The following is a 16,207-nucleotide window of genomic DNA, read 5'->3' as shown; positions in this document are numbered from 1 at the left end:
CTGCGATACCAAAACTACCCTAGATAAGTCGATTTCACTACTGTACCAACACATGCTAGTGGGACACCTTACCAACAATGACCAGTTCCGCAGACGCTGGGAGCGCATGCTCGATACATCCTTCACCACGGCACAATGGGATAAGATCCTCATACTGCACCATAAATGTTCGTCGAGTTCCTTATATCAAGAAACCAACTATAAACTTCTCTCATTTTGGTACAGAACGCCTGATAGCCTACACAGGATATTCCCGACTGTACCGGACACATGCTGGAGATGCGAGGATGACCGAGGTTCGCCACTACACATATGGTGGGACTGCCCACTCATTAAACCATTCTGGGAAGAAGTACAACGGAAAATAAGGGAAATCTTGGGAACGGAAGAAATCCTAACCGCGGAGGCGGCCCTCCTACATTCCACACCAGACCCCATAGGGGCATACAGGAGAAGCATTCGTAGACACCTACTAAACGCGGCCAAAGCGCTGATTCCACTATACTGGAAACAGACGACTATCCCCACAATAACGCAATGGACGGAACGAGTAGAAGAGATCTATAGAGCAGAATCGATACAGGCTACCCTTATGGGTCTCGAGGATAAGAACGTGGAGAGATGGCGCCCGTGGCTATTCGATGTTGCAGACCAAAGCTCGGACAGAGACGATCGTCTGCGGACCCGAGGAACCCCGCACCCCCCACCGAATGGAGATTGAGCTATGCTGCGATTCACGCGCTGCCATGGGCACGGGCAATGGAACCCCCTACCCACCCACCCCACCCCAACCCATCCTTCCCTCAAACCGATGTCTTCTCTTACTGCCCCCCCCCCCACCTCCGTATCTCCCCCTTCTATTTCTCATTCAACATGCCTTTCAGTACTCGGACACTGTTCCGTGACTTAATCGAATAACAGAAGTAGCTCGATACAACCCGAGATTACTAACGGATGCATCACACACCTGCATTCACTCGCCAGATTAGAGACACACACCTCAGCCACGGTTTCACAAAACACGACCATGGAACGATCCTACACAGCAACTGACCACTAAATATGTCCTGACTATCACAACCGCCTTATTTGAAAAGTGAACCATAGGCGGAAGGACCGAATCCGAAATGCCCTACAGGCTGACATAACATACGAACTGTAAGACTACCTATTATTTACGCCACACCTTGGTCACCCATGAGCCTACTCTGCCGGGTTAAACATGTTCTCACACCATTCCTTTATAATGCACATTGCGTCCCAATTGTTGTCCGTACAATATTTGCCGGGAACTGCATGTCTCCGATATTATGATTACCTGTTAAATTTAAAGTTACCTGTTATTGTACATCGTTCAGGACACGTTCTGAAATGTCTGTGCTGAATGAAGCCGTTTTAAACTTAAACGCAGACGAAACTCAAGCCAGTTAGGCCACATGATGACTTGTTTATCCTATGCTTCATATTCCTGTTATATGTGTTTACATGAGACCTGCGTGTCTATTACGTTATATTCTTACCACCCTGCTGTAATTTAACCTGAATACACAAATAAAGCTTGTTTGAAACAGTGGAAAAAAAAAAAAATTATAGCTTGGTTAAGAGTGAACTGGGTTGTGTCTAAACTGATCACAGCTGCAGTATGGCAGTGTCTCTTTATAATGCAGTACCAATCAATCTACGTAATGATTGCAATGAAAGACAAAAGACAAGGTCGCCCAAAGGGCAAAATATCATCTAAATGTTTATTGTACAGAAATAAAATACAAACCCTTAACACTGAAAATTAGGGTTACCTAATGAAGCAGACCATAAAGAAGCTCCCTTCCTGCTGAGATCACAATACTAACTAGAGACAAAGTAATTAACTCCAATATGTGTACAGTGTTGCCAGAATTGAGGAAACAGTAGCCAGATCCTATATATACAGTCCAACAAACAATGAAACAATAAAATAGGACCGGTTTGCTGGAAAGGAATGCTCAACTGTCCTTCAGATATAAGGAAATTAATCCGCTTGTGGAGCAGTGTAATTGTAAGCTTGCATAACAGAATTACCGCTTGCCTCAATAGTCAGGGAGCCAAGACGAATGAATGATCCTCGGGTTGTATAATTATGCTTTAGATGCTATATCTAAAGTGAAGATATATAATATACAATTGTGGCTATAGCTACAAATGGACAAATCTCCAGTAAGATAACTTTAATCACCGCTGTAATGGTTCTTCTCTGGTGTTAGACACAACATAAGAGTATTAGCTGCAGTATATACTAGAAGATCTGGCACTCTTCCCCTGGTCTGCCATCAGATGGGGTCCTACTGCTGTTCAAAAGAGAAGCTAGCATTCGGACATCCAAGAGAAAGGGTCAAGCCATTGCCTTTATTTCTTTTTTTTGACAGCTTATTGAATTTGTTCTGGTGAGTTGAATCATTACCTTCAGGATTTTTGCAGTAAACACTGTCTTTTCAGATAAAATGCAGTGTTTACATTACAGCCTAGAGATACTTCCACTGGTTACTCCTCATATGGCTGATAGAGGTACTTCCTGGGGCAGTGCTGCACACTGTACAGTACTGCCACTCAGTGTCCCCACTCTCTGCATGGAGACACTGAACTAGTGATGTCACGTTTTTGCCGTGCACACACATTCTGGGGTCCTGGGACCCAAATCAGCCAATAGCAGGATTTACTGGGTTATTTAAACCCAATCCTGCAGTTGTTCAGTGCCCTGTCGTGGTTTCCATCCTGCTGGTTATCGGAGAGCGCGATTCTCGTTCTGATTATTGGTTTTTATATCTTGACTTCACTTCCCGTATTTCTGGTATTCCTGGCCCTTTGGCTTTGTTCTTTCCATATTTGTTCCTTTCTGTATTCCTGGCCTCAGTTCGTGACTCTTTATTCTATTACGTTAATTCCGGCCATTCTTAGGCCCGGTAATACGTTGTTACTGTTTGTATTTGTTACGTGTTTTACTTACCGTATTTTTCGCTCCATAAGACGCACTTTTTTTCCCCTCAAAAGTGAGGGGAAATGTCTGTGCGTCTTATGGAGCAAATATGAAGTTTTACTTACCTGTCTTGTAGCGTTTCTCGGCAGCACAGGGAGCACCGCGGTACTGGAACTTGAATTTCATGTTCCGGTTTCCGGCGGGACTGAAAGGAAGTGCGCACACTGAGCTGAGTGCGCACTTCCTTTCAGTCCCGCCGGAAACCGGAACATGAAATTCAAGTTCCAGTACTGCGGTGCGCCCTGTGCTGCCGAGAAACGCTACAAGACAGGTAAGTAATTATGGGACAAGGGGAGGGGGACAGTATGGGAGAGAAGAGAAGACTATGGGGAGGGGAGGGGGGATGAAGACTATGGGGAGGGGAGGGGGGATGAAGACTATGGGGAGGGGAGGGGGGATGAAGACTATGGGGAGGGGAGGGGAGGGGAGGGGGGATGAAGACTATGGGGAGGGGAGGGGAGGGGAGGGGAGGGGAGGGGGGATGAAGACTATGGGGAGGGGAGGGGGGATGAAGACTGAGGGGAGGGGAGGGAAGGGGGGATGAAGACTATGGGGAGGGGAGGGAGGATGAAGACTATGGGGAGGGGAGGAGAGGGGGGATGAAGACTATGGGGAGGGGAGGGGAGGGGGGATGAAGACTATGGGGAGGGGGATGAAGACTATGGGGAGGGGAGGGGGATGAAGACTATGGGGAGGGGGATGAAGACTATGGGGAGGGGGATGAAGACTATGGGGAGGGGAGGGGGATGAAGACTATGGGGAGGGGAGGGGAGGGGAGGGGGGATGAAGACTATGGGGAGGGGAGGGGGGATGAAGACTATGGGGAGGGGAGGGGGGATGAAGACTATGGGGAGGGGAGGGGGGATGAAGACTATGGGGAGGGGGATGAAGACTATGGGGAGGGGAGGGGGATGAAGACTATGGGGAGGGGGATGAAGACTATGGGGAGGGGAGGGGGATGAAGACTATGGGGAGGGGAGGGGGATGAAGACTATGGGGAGGGGAGGGGGATGAAGACTATGGGGAGGGGAGGGGGGATGAAGACTATGGGGAGGGGGATGAAGACTATGGGGAGGGGAGGGGGATGAAGACGGAGGGGAGGGGAGGGGGATGAAGACTATGGGGAGGGGAGGGGGATGAAGACTATGGGGAGGGGGATGAAGACTATGGGGAGGGGAGGGGGATGAAGACTATGGGGAGGGGGATGAAGACTATGGGGAGGGGAGGGGGATGAAGACTATGGGGAGGGGAGGGGGATGAAGACGGAGGGGAGGGGAGGGGGATGAAGACTATGGGGAGGGGAGGGGGATGAAGACTATGGGGAGGGGGATGAAGACTATGGGGAGGGGAGGGGGATGAAGACTATGGGGAGGGGGATGAAGACTATGGGGAGGGGAGGGGGATGAAGACTATGGGGAGGGGGATGAAGACTATGGGGAGGGGAGGGGGATGAAGACTATGGGGAGGGGGATGAAGACTATGGGGAGGGGAGGGGGATGAAGACTATGGGGAGGGGGATGAAGACTATGGGGAGGGGAGGGGAGGGGGATGAAGACTATGGGGAGGGGAGGGGGGATGAAGACTATGGGGAGGGGAGGGGAGGGGGATGAAGACTATGGGGAGGGGAGGGGGGATGAAGACTATGGGGAGGGGAGGGGGATGAAGACTATGGGGAGGGGAGGGGAGGGGGATGAAGACTATGGGGAGGGGAGGGGGGATGAAGACTATGGGGAGGGGAGGGGAGGGGGATGAAGACTATGGGGAGGGGAGGGGGGATGAAGACTATGGGGAGGGGAGGGGGATGAAGACTATGGGGAGGGGAGGGGGATGAAGACTATGGGGAGGGGAGGGGAGGGGGATGAAGACTATGGGGAGGGGAGGGGAGGGGGATGAAGACTATGGGGAGGGGAGGGGAGGGGGATGAAGACTATGGCAGGGGGGACACTATGGGACAGGGGAGAAAAAAAATATTCTGAACAAACTGTCCCATAGTAAGAAACACTATGGGACAGTTTGTTCAGAATATATTGTTTTCTGGGTTTCTTCCTCTAAAAACTAGGTGCGTCTTATGGTGAGGTGCGTCTTATGGAGCGAAAAATACGGTAATTCTGCATGTTGGGCCACTGGCTTGTCCTGACACATTGAACGGACCAGGGATGTAACATTGGGCTCATGAAAACCCCTTTTAACAAGTAAAGTAATACCACAACATTATTTTTTCATTTTTCATCCACTACTATTTTATAATTACACATCAACACAGGAAATCTTTTTGCAATAAACATATTTGCAACAAAGCAAACAAATACCGTATGACAATAGCCATAGCCATAAATAAGTGGTGAATTCAAGAGACTAGCTTTCCCACCATACCTTGAGTAAATAGCCAACATACTGTTTAATAACAAAACCGTCTGCAAGGTGATTGATCATTTCATAGCTAAAAATATGTCTGTGTCCCCACTGAAATGCTGTTCATTTTTCAAAAATAAAAAAAATCTACTATGTGTCCACATATGGGCGTGACATATGTGATTCAGCTCAGAAGAATGTTTCTGTATTTACCATTTCTGAATATACGTCTATCAATGATACATCAAAATATCTCTCAGAACTCTTTTTTTCTCTTCTCTAGGGATCACAGTGAGTGGTTGATAGATGTCCTCTTGCCGCAAGGTACGTTTCAAGGTTTCTCATGATTTATTAAATATTTCTAAAGGGGCACTGCAGGCACTTACTATTTCATCCCACTGAATTGGGTTTTAGTGCCTTGTGTCCCATGGGTTTTTTTTTTTGCATTCAGTGTTAAACCATGTTGTAGCAATTTAACACAGTCTGGCCACTACGGGGGCTGTGGCTAACCCATATGTTGCACAATTCTTTCTAGCCATACCAATTCATTCCTGCAATGAGCACTATGGTGATCTGAAAGCAGCCAGCTGACAATTTCAACAGCCAACAACAGCCCACTGGTGCTCAGGCATATACTTGCTCATTAGCCCAAGCAGCACAGAAGGTATGGGCTCCTGGGGCTTCCCATATAGCATTAAAATATTAAACGATTAACTCTGAATGTAAGGATGGTGCCAGAGGACTCCAGAGACTATGACCACTTCAATGCCTTGAATAAGTTACATGGCTTACAGTGTTCCTTTAAGAATTTAAAAATAATCATATTTAGAAAAAGCAACACTTGCTAAACTTAATCATGTTTAAAAGGTTCAATCAAGTTTAAATAATGGTATTCTAGAGCATTACACTATGCATGTTAGATTTGTTGGAAACATTCTCCGAAATTAAATTCACAAATTCTTTGTGCCGTTTGTAAAACTGACATCCCTATATATGATAATATCTGCTATACATTGTGAGGAAGATTCCTATGATGGCTACTACACACAATACAGGCTGCACTAATAACTGAGTCCAAAGAGTCCAAAGTACGCTTGGAATATTCTTAATTGGTAACTGTCTGGCAGGGCCAGATTAACCTAGGGGCTCATGGAGCTGCAGCTCCAGGCCCATGCCTATGAAATAGGCCCATTAATTAAAATAATAATAATAATAATAATTGTTTTTATTTACTATTCTTCACATGCACTTGCTTAAGTATGGAAACTTAACATGGATGTTGGGGAACAAAACTGGTGTGGACTGGCTGACAATGGAATTAGTAAAAGTAAAGCCGAGTGCTAGGGGACAGTCCTTAGAAAGGGTAGAGCTAGCACATCATTTATGCCATGCTCAGGGTGCTGTCTGCAGAATATGCTCTTTGTTGGTCATCCTGCATGATTAACAGGCAGCCTGACATGCATTCACGCCAGACTGACCATCTCATTCTTCGTGCAGACACGCTCCTTTTGGGCATGTTTGTCCCTTTGTGCGGTTCTGGTTAAGTGATCCACACCAGTGGCCCTTTTACTCCGCCCACCAAAATCCTGCTTCACCAGACCCGTCTGTTAGGGGGTGTGGATTTACTTAAAAGATGAAAGTGAGAGTTTAGCAAGGGTATTTTTTTTTCTGATCGCTATATCCTGTGAGTTTGTCAGGATCGGGACAGGGATCCAACACGCAGAGTACAAACAGTAGCCAGATACGTATACCGGACCTTAGAATGGCCGGACTAACGTAAGTAGTACCGTAGAGAATGGTCAAAGACAAGCCGAGGTCGAGGGTAACAGAAGACAGGTAAGCGAGAGACAAGCCGAATCAAGGGAGACAGAGATAAGCAGAGTAGAGCAAACAAGCCGGGTCAAAACCAAAAGGGATAACTAGAAAACAAGAGCACTGAGTGACTAGCAAGCTAGAACCACGACAGGGCAATGAGCAACAGGGCGAAGTATGTTTAAATACCCTGGCTAGAGAGGATAGACACGCCTCCGACGAGTCCTGATTGGTCTCCAACGGATTGAGTGACAAGTCGTTCCGGATTGGCGTCATGACGTCGGTCTCCGGGCACCATGCTACATAAGGAAGTAACTCCCTCGCGGCCGGCGTCTATGTGAACGGGTCGACCGCGAGGAACAGGAGAAACATGGCGTTCGGACGGATAAACGTCGAAGTCTCTACCTCTCTCGGAGGTAGAGACCTCAGGTACCCTGACAGAGTTGCCCTCAAGCACCACCTCCAGCATGATGCTTAGGAGGTGTTTTAGTGTTTTCTGTCAATTGGAATATGTAATTAGGTCCATCATAATTGTCAGCACCTGGTTCAATGGGCGCTTAATCCGGTCATGCCGTCTGGTGCTAGGTCAAAAACACACAGCAAAGATATTAGGCTAGCACTCATAGTAGAGCTATAGACCAGCTCTCGATAACTCAGCATACAGTGGTACAATTGCCACTAAAGGATATGTGGCTTTATCGGTCAGTCTCACCGCATACAGATAAATATATGAAATAAAACATAAAAGTATACAATAGTGCTTACTGTGTAAAACCAATAATCAATTAAATATATGGTAGTTTTACTCACATTTGGTAGAGCAGTAGACAACGCTCAGGTATAGGTGCTTGGGTGGTATGATCCCCACCAAGGATATAATGTAGAGTCGATTGTCCAAGTATAAGGTGCAGTAAGTTCTTCAGAGATTAAAAATGTATCAGAAACCATAAAACATAAAAAAAAAAAAAATAACTGCACAATAGAGGAGGTATGTAATATTGATAATAATTCACAAAAAGTACAAATGACTCATTATAATATTAAATGTATGCTTACTAATTCAAGAAGCCTATAAAACAAAATAGGGGAACTAGAGGCAATAGCATACACTAAACAATATGATATAATAGGCATAACAGAAACATGGTGGGATGAGACACATGACTGGGCAGTTAAATTAAATGGGTACACATTATTTAGAAAGGATAGGAAAAACAAGAAGGGTGGTGGGGTATGTTTGTATGTCAACCATGAGTTAAAGTCAAATTTTAGACATGTGGAGTGTGACAAGGAAAATGTGAAAGCTTTATGGGTAGATATCTGCTTGGGGCAAACGAAGGGAAATCAGATATTGGTTGGGATATGTTATAAACCACCTAATGTAAATATCAATGAGGAAGAACAGCTGTTAGAGCAAATTGGGAAAGCTGCAAATCGGGGTAACAGGTTAATTATTTTAACTACCCGGACATACATTGGGATAGAGTGACAAGTACTTCAGCAAGGGGAATCAGGTTTTTGAATGTGTTAAATGACACCTTCATATCACAACTGCTTGTCTGGATCTCGTTAAAACAAACAATGTTGATATTTTGACCAACATTCAAGTAGGGGAGCATTTGGGAAATAGTGATAACTATATGGTAACTTTTTAAACAAACTCAAAAAAGCAAAAGCACGTGCGGTATACTAACACATATAATTTTTAAAAAGTCAATTTCAATAAGATTAGGGCACTTCTACAACATATCGACTGGCATAAATTCCTTAGTGAAAAAAACACTGAGGATAAATGGAAACTATTCAAACATATATTAGAAAGGTACATTTCTCAGTATGCACCATTGGGTAATAAAAAAAAAGAAACAAATTGAAACCAATGTGGCTAAGTAGAGAAGTAAAACAAGAGATTAAAAACAAGAAAAGGGCATTTAAAGCATTTAAATCGGACAAATCAAAGGCCTCCTATATAAGATAAAAGGAAGCCAATAATACTTGAAAAAAGGCAATTAAAGTGGCTAAACTAGAAAATGAGAAATTGATAACCAAAGAATGCAAAACCGACCCCCAATGTTTTTCAAGTACATCAATTCTAAAAAAACAAAAAATAAAGGTGTAGGTACACTAAAAACAGGTGTTGGCTAATGAAGACCAGGAAAAGGCAGACATTTTAAATAACTATTTTTCTTTAGTATATATTAATGAGGATCCTATGGCAAGATATATGCAAATTATTGCTGCAAAAAACTTGCAGATAACTTGTCATTGGTTGACTCAAGACAAGGTGCTAAAGCAGTTAAAGAAAATTAATGTAAATAAAGCTCTGGGGCCTGACAGTATTCACCCATGAGTACTTAAGGAGCTAAGTGGGGAAATAAGTGAACCTCTGTATTTCATTTTTCAAGATTCTTTTGTTTCATGTATTGTACTGGAGGACTGGGGGAAGGCAGATGTCGTTCCTATATTTAAAAAGGGTTCAAAATCCTTGCCTGGAAATTATAGACCTGTGAGCTTAACTTCTGTGACTGGGAAAATATTTGAAGGGCTATTAAGGGATAATATTCAGGAATTCATTGGAAGAACTTTGTTATTAGCAATAATCAACATGGTTTTATGAAACATAGATCATTTTAAACTAACCTAATTGCATTCTACGAAGAAGTAAGTAAAAGTATAGATCTAGATGTTGCAGTGGATGTGATCTACTTGGATTTTGCCAAGACATTTGATACAGTTCCTCATAATAGATTAGTCTTCAAACTAAGATAAATTGGTCTAGATGAATATTCTTGTTCTTTGGTAGAACATTGGCTTAAGGATAGAGTACAACGAGTTGTCAAAAGTAGTGTCCCTCAGGGTTCTGTTTTGGGACCGCTTCTTTTTAACATATTTATAAATGATCTTGAAATAGGCATTGAAAGCCATGTTTCAGTGTTTGCAGATGACACAAAACTTTGTAATGTAATAAAATGTGAGCAGGATTTTGCTTTGCTGCAGAGGGATTTGGATAGATTGGGGGACTGGACACTAAAATGGCAGATTAAATTAAATGTAGAGAAATGCAAAGTTATGCACTTCAGGGTCAAGAATGCACAAGCAACTTACACCCTAAATGGTAGTGAATTAGGGATAACCACACACAAGAAGGATTTGGGAATTGTTATAGATAATAAATTCGACAGCAATATGCAATGTCAATCTGCAGTTACTAAGGCCAGTAAGGTTTTGTCATGTATAAATAGGGGCAAAAATCCTTGGGATGAAAATATAATTTTGCCTCTTTATAAATCGCTGGTAACACCACACCTTGAATATGCTGTGCAATTTTGGGCACCTGTTCTAAAGAAGGATATCATGGCACTAGAAAAAGTGCAGAGACAAGCTACAAAATTGATAAAAGGAATGAAGCATTTTAGTTACGAAGAAAGGTTAAAAAATGTAAATCTCTTTAGTTTGGGAAAACGGCGCCTTAGAGGGCATATGATAACATTAAACAAATATATTCGGGGCCAGTACAAACCATTATCTGAAAATCTATTCATAAACAGGGCTATACATAGGACACGAGGTCACACATTTAGGCTGGAAGAAAGGAGATTTAGTCTAAGGCAAAGAAAAGGTTTTTTTATTGTTGTTTTTTTTTTTTTTTACAGTAAGAGCAATAAGGATATTTAAATTCTCTGCCTGAAGAGCTGGTTTTATCAGAGTCCATACAGATGTTTAAACTGCAATTGGATAAATACTTGCAAAAAGATAACATACAGGGATATAATTTCTAATTAGTCGGCTAATAGCTGCTTGATCCAAGGAGACATCTGACTGCTATTTTGGGGTCAAGAAGTAATTTTCTTCCTAGTTTTTTGCAAAATTGGAAGCGCTACAGACTAGTTTTTTTGCCTTCTTTTGGATCAACAGGAAAAGCATATGTGAGGAAGGCTGAACTTGATGGACGCAAGTCTCTTTTCAACTATGTAACTATGTAACTATGCTTAAAAGCATAAAAAGTGTAATACCGTTTTCCCACTAAAATAAGCGCTAGCTTATTTTCCTGGGATTCTCGTAATATAAGCCCTAACCCAAAATAAACCATAGTTGCTAGTCGCTAGTTCACATACATTTGCGGGATTCCATGCGCTAGTAAACTAATCTATGTTCGGGGAAGTTTCCCCCAAACATAGATCTGCAGGATTCCATGCACTAGTGAACTGGTCTATGGGATTTCCCCTGAAAGTAGACCTGCTCTCTAGCACCTGCTTGCTACCTTTTTCCCCTGAAATAAGACATGCCCCAAAAATGTGTGTGTGTTTTTCAAAGGGAAAATTAGACCAGGTGTTATTTTCGGGTAAAGACGGTATATGGTCAAACACACTGAGAGTATAAATGCCAAATATACTTTAATGCTAAAAACATTTTTTATTTTTTAAAACACAGTGTTTTTCGCCTGAAAGGCTTCTTCAAGTGTAAATAACAGAGGCCTGGCACACAGGAGTATATATAGAGGGAATCATAGTTTAAATTCACAGAAATTGGTTCCAAAATGGAATCATATATGACCTGTGACCTTTTATTGAGGTCATGCGAAAGTGCCATAGATATTTGAAATAATACAGAAAGAAACATAGAAGCATAACATAAATATGATAAACAAATAGTACAAATGATCTAAGTGTATATAATACGATTGTTAATGTATTTAGAAGAGTCACATGACACTTATCACGTCAATATCTAATGGCCACATATTTCTTGACAAAAACATTGGGGAACTAGTAATAAGTTTGCTATAGTGCCAATAAGGACGTGAGTGGTTAGCGAAAACGAAGTTCAATCAACGAGCCTCACTAGAGGCTCAGGATGAACTTGAAGTTACCAGCCGTCATTAGTGCGCAATACTAATAACCCATAACTAACTAAAACATGGAGAGCAGCAGATGGAATAGACATAGGAAAATAGAAATGAATAAATATAGGAAAATAAAATTTTAAAAAAGTCGATACTCTACAACATTTATTTGTCTGCATCTCTATTAATTAAATTCCCACCTGAGAGAATCTTGGTAATTGGTGTCCAACAGCAAGCTGTCAATGTGTTGACACCACTGCTGTAGAGGATCTTTAAGGTAATCAATAAATGATGATTTCATGCACTATATCAACTACAGCATAATTTAGTACCCTGGCACCCTTCCAAACTAAATTTTGTTTTACAACTTACCTGGGTCCCAACAAGCAACCATGGTTGCACAGCCTGTTTCCAGATTTTCCTGCAAAGGAAAGACCAGATGGATCGAGGGCACCCTGGAGACCCATGTAAGTTATCAAACTGTTCCAAACATTCTGGTAGAGTGCCAGGGCACTAATGACACAATAACCACTATAATGGTACCTGGTTATGGTGCTTGGCGTATTCCTTTAATCTAGTCTGCTGTGCCCTCCATTTATCATTTTAATTCTGTTAACTAATACGCAAGATAATTGACTAGAATACAGAGGCAGCACTTTCTTAATAATACGTTCTTCAGTCCCCCTACTTATTTTACTTAATGTTTTTTAGAGCTTTGGCTACCTCGATGCTGCTTACCTATCCTCCTCTTGTAATGGTATGGAGGAGGTATGGCCTCCAGCAATTCTCCAATCCAATACTCCTCATAGTGTAGCTTTGGGGACCTGAAAAGAAGCAATGTTTTAGATTGCAGTGGTAAAAGGACAGGACCACTGCCGAAGGTCACTTCATTGAGATGAAGAGGCCTTGGTGACTTTTGTGGTCTTTTGACTGTTCGAGAAGAGAATTAAGAAAGGGTTCCTATGTGTTTGAACCGACCTGTACAGTCCAAACTTGAAGATGCTGCTCTAAAAACACATTTTTTTCCTTGACACAAATAGTCTCACTTATGTGCATTTTCCATATTCTTAATTGACTCTATGGTGGTGGACTGGTGGGGTATATAATTAGTTATTGGTCAGCTGAGATAATTCTGCTCCTCGAAGAAATTCTGGCACAGGATGAGTATGGGCACTAAGAGCAGTGAGGTGGGGCAGGATGTAAAGACTATGACAAAATGCCCTGTATATTTTCTAACACAAAGTCCTTAGTGCCGCTAATACTTACCATAGAAATCCAAATGAAACGTTCAGTTATTCTCGAAAATATGAATTGGCAAGAATTCTAAATTCATTAAAAATGAAGTTATTATTTTATGGTAAAAATAGCAAAACTGGAAAAACTGTAAACGTTTTCAATTCCGATGTTTTAGCCTAAAATTTAAAGTTCACTTTAAATTCACTTTTGGAGTTAATCACTTAAAGGATCACTCCATACTTGTGAATGCTCACTTTTAATAGAATTACCACTACCTGCTTGCAAAATTGATTTATACAAATTTTATTCAATTCAGTTGAAATACATTTGCACGCTTCAACAGTGCAAAAATCTATAATTTGTAACTTTTCGATAACTCCATCCTAGGATGAATCGGTTATAGGAGCACTTAATGTTAGAAGTACAAACGTGTATTTCTTACGCTAGAGTATTCTCCTACATGTTTAGATTAATGACAATCCTATAAGGATGAAATAAAGAAACCTTGAATTACTTACCTGCAGACCTATGCCATGATGGCCTTGCCATGGCTGTTGATCTCAGACAGTCCAATTCTTCTCCATGAGTACTTCTACAAGAAGTATTGTGGGTAATCAACTTACATCGGTCCTGCTTGGAAGCAGTGGATGCATCGCTGGTGCCCAGCAGGACTCCGGTAAGTTGTCAAACTGTGTTCATATAATTTTACATCTTACAGTGGGACAGCACAAGGGCACTCCTGGCACTCTAACCACTACAGCGGATTGTTGGAGTGTTCCTTTAAATAGCCTAATGTTGCAACCGAATAGCATTCACTTGCAGTTCTGTTGTAGTTTGGCATTTAGTAAATAGACTCATCAGTTTGTAGTCTCTATATTCTGATGAGTTTAACTCATAATAAATAATATACAAAGTTCTAAATATAGCTTCTAATGCTCTGCTGCTCATTATTGAGGGATCTACAGCAAAGTTATGTCAAAATTGCTATTTCCTAACTGGTAACTGCTGCAACTCCAATCAGTAGAATGCTGTCTGGATTGTGAAATCTCCATTAGAAACCTCAACGCATTTTGCTCTTAATTAAATGTTGTTGTGGTTTCACTGGCTCAAAAAAATATTCCCTTTTTCTGGTAGAAATGCTACACTTACAGGGTTATTAACCAAAGAGCGAATTGTCGAGAGGTCAAAATTAATTTCAAATTTAAGGCCAAAATAATTGTACTGGAAGGATTTTTCCTCCCTCTGGCTTGGCTTTGGCCAGAGAGGATCCAATTCTGATCCCTGCTGGTCCTGTGGGTAAGTCACCTCCTCTGCACCTTTCAGCTGGTGCAGACTGCTCCGTTGACCAACACTTGGAAATGTATCATCGGACTGCCAGGGTAACCTCTGATACCCTTCAATTAGCTATTCATGCAGTTTTCACCCTCTGGTAGTGCAGACCACTAGCACTTTAGATGTCAATGCATTAATATGGGCTGGCTGGTGAGGGAGAACTTTGATCCTTTCACCAGCTGTATAGCTCCCTCTTCCCTGCAGGGGCTGCCCGTGGAAATCCTTTGATCTCCTTTGAACATCGTGGCCTACCAGGCATTTGGCAGATGTCTCGGGGCCTGTTACTAGGTTAGGTACTTGCCAGATATGTACAGAAAATCACCTTTGTTGTGGACTCTCCCTGTGATGCCCAACCCAGTTCTCAGGCAGACCAAAAGTCCAGGATTTATTTATTTCCCAGTTCTGTTCCAGTAGGAATACTGATAACATTTGGATCTATGTGTTTTATACAGTGCATTGGCAACCATTCTGTCCATTTAACTCCTGGCATATGCAGGATGCAGAAATCACAGGTGGCCACTAGGTGTCATGAGTATTTTATGTTTTATTTGACACTATATTTTCTCTTTTCTTCACAACAGGATCAATTTCTCTTAGTGTTTTTTTGCTGTGTATGTTAAACTGTAGTGTTAGTCCCTCCTTTATTGCACATTATTTCCTATCTTATGATTATATAAAACAAATGATCCATGCTCCAAGAGTTAATCGTGTTTGCACTACTAAATCTCAGACAAAGTAAAAGGAACACTCAATGACAACTAAAGGCCACAAAATGCATGATAATAGAATTGTTTGGAATTAAAAGGGAGTTTCAAGTTCAAGGCCAATATATATGTGTTATGAAAAAAGTCATCTATGTTTTCAGTTTGGCTGTTTTGCCAGGATTTGACATTCATTTTAAATTCCTTTAGAATCCTTGGTAAATCAGACTTTATTAAACAACCATATTAATATTGGAAACCCTGTTTGATGTCTTTACTAAGAGACCTAATTCATGAAACACAGCCATGTTTATAATAAATCCATGGAAAGTGGAGTACTCACTCTCCATGATCCCATACTATGCTATCTAGGTCTGCAAGTGAGGTACGTGCTTCTCGTTAGAACCTCCTAGTAGATTTTACATACCTGCCAACCGTCCAAAATCTGGCTGCCACTTCATGATTTTGGTGCCTTGCCTCATTGTTCAGGGTTTTCTCTGGTGTCTTGCTTCTAAATATGCATGTGATTGCTCTCTAGACCATTCAGTTGTACATCTGGCACAATAAGGGAGTGTCAGACCCAGTGGCACTCTCCACATGGGCCTCTTACATCTGTGTGCATCACCAGTGTCACAGATTATGCCATTAACAAGCCCTCTTGCTTGTCCTGTCCCACGTCGTCCTGGCTACATGCCTACCAGTGCTGGCCAGCATGACTTAATCAACATACTACTAGCTGTTTTGAGAAAGCAGCACTGAATAAGTCAAGCAGACTCCTTTGTGGCAGAAGATGGAGAAAGGGGTTACATCATTTACAGTCCCTCCGCACAAGACAGAGGGACTGCACATAGCTTACACTGAGAAATTATTTTCTCAGGTATGTTAGAGACTGTGATGGATGACAAATAAAAATATCGTTAT

The 16,207-nt window shown here is 42.1% G+C and overlaps 1 protein-coding gene across 7 annotated transcripts in view; it reads left to right on the top strand.

Moving 5' to 3' along the window:
* UNC79 (unc-79 homolog, NALCN channel complex subunit) overlaps positions 1-16,207 on the top strand; it is a 184,100-nt gene that overhangs the window by 55,265 nt on the left and 112,628 nt on the right. For all 7 annotated transcript variants that reach the window (XM_063439045.1, XM_063439043.1, XM_063439042.1 and 4 more), the window contains one exon: positions 5,646-5,686. In XM_063439045.1, the coding sequence (XP_063295115.1) occupies positions 5,646-5,686 (41 nt within the window). The remainder of the gene's footprint in view (positions 1-5,645; positions 5,687-16,207) is intronic.

Source organism: Pelobates fuscus, chromosome 13 (genome assembly GCF_036172605.1).
Source record: "Pelobates fuscus isolate aPelFus1 chromosome 13, aPelFus1.pri, whole genome shotgun sequence".
Taxonomy (NCBI): domain Eukaryota; kingdom Metazoa; phylum Chordata; class Amphibia; order Anura; family Pelobatidae; genus Pelobates; species Pelobates fuscus.
The sequence above is the reverse complement of the archived record's forward strand: the minus strand, read 5'-3'. Positions and strand labels throughout refer to the sequence as shown.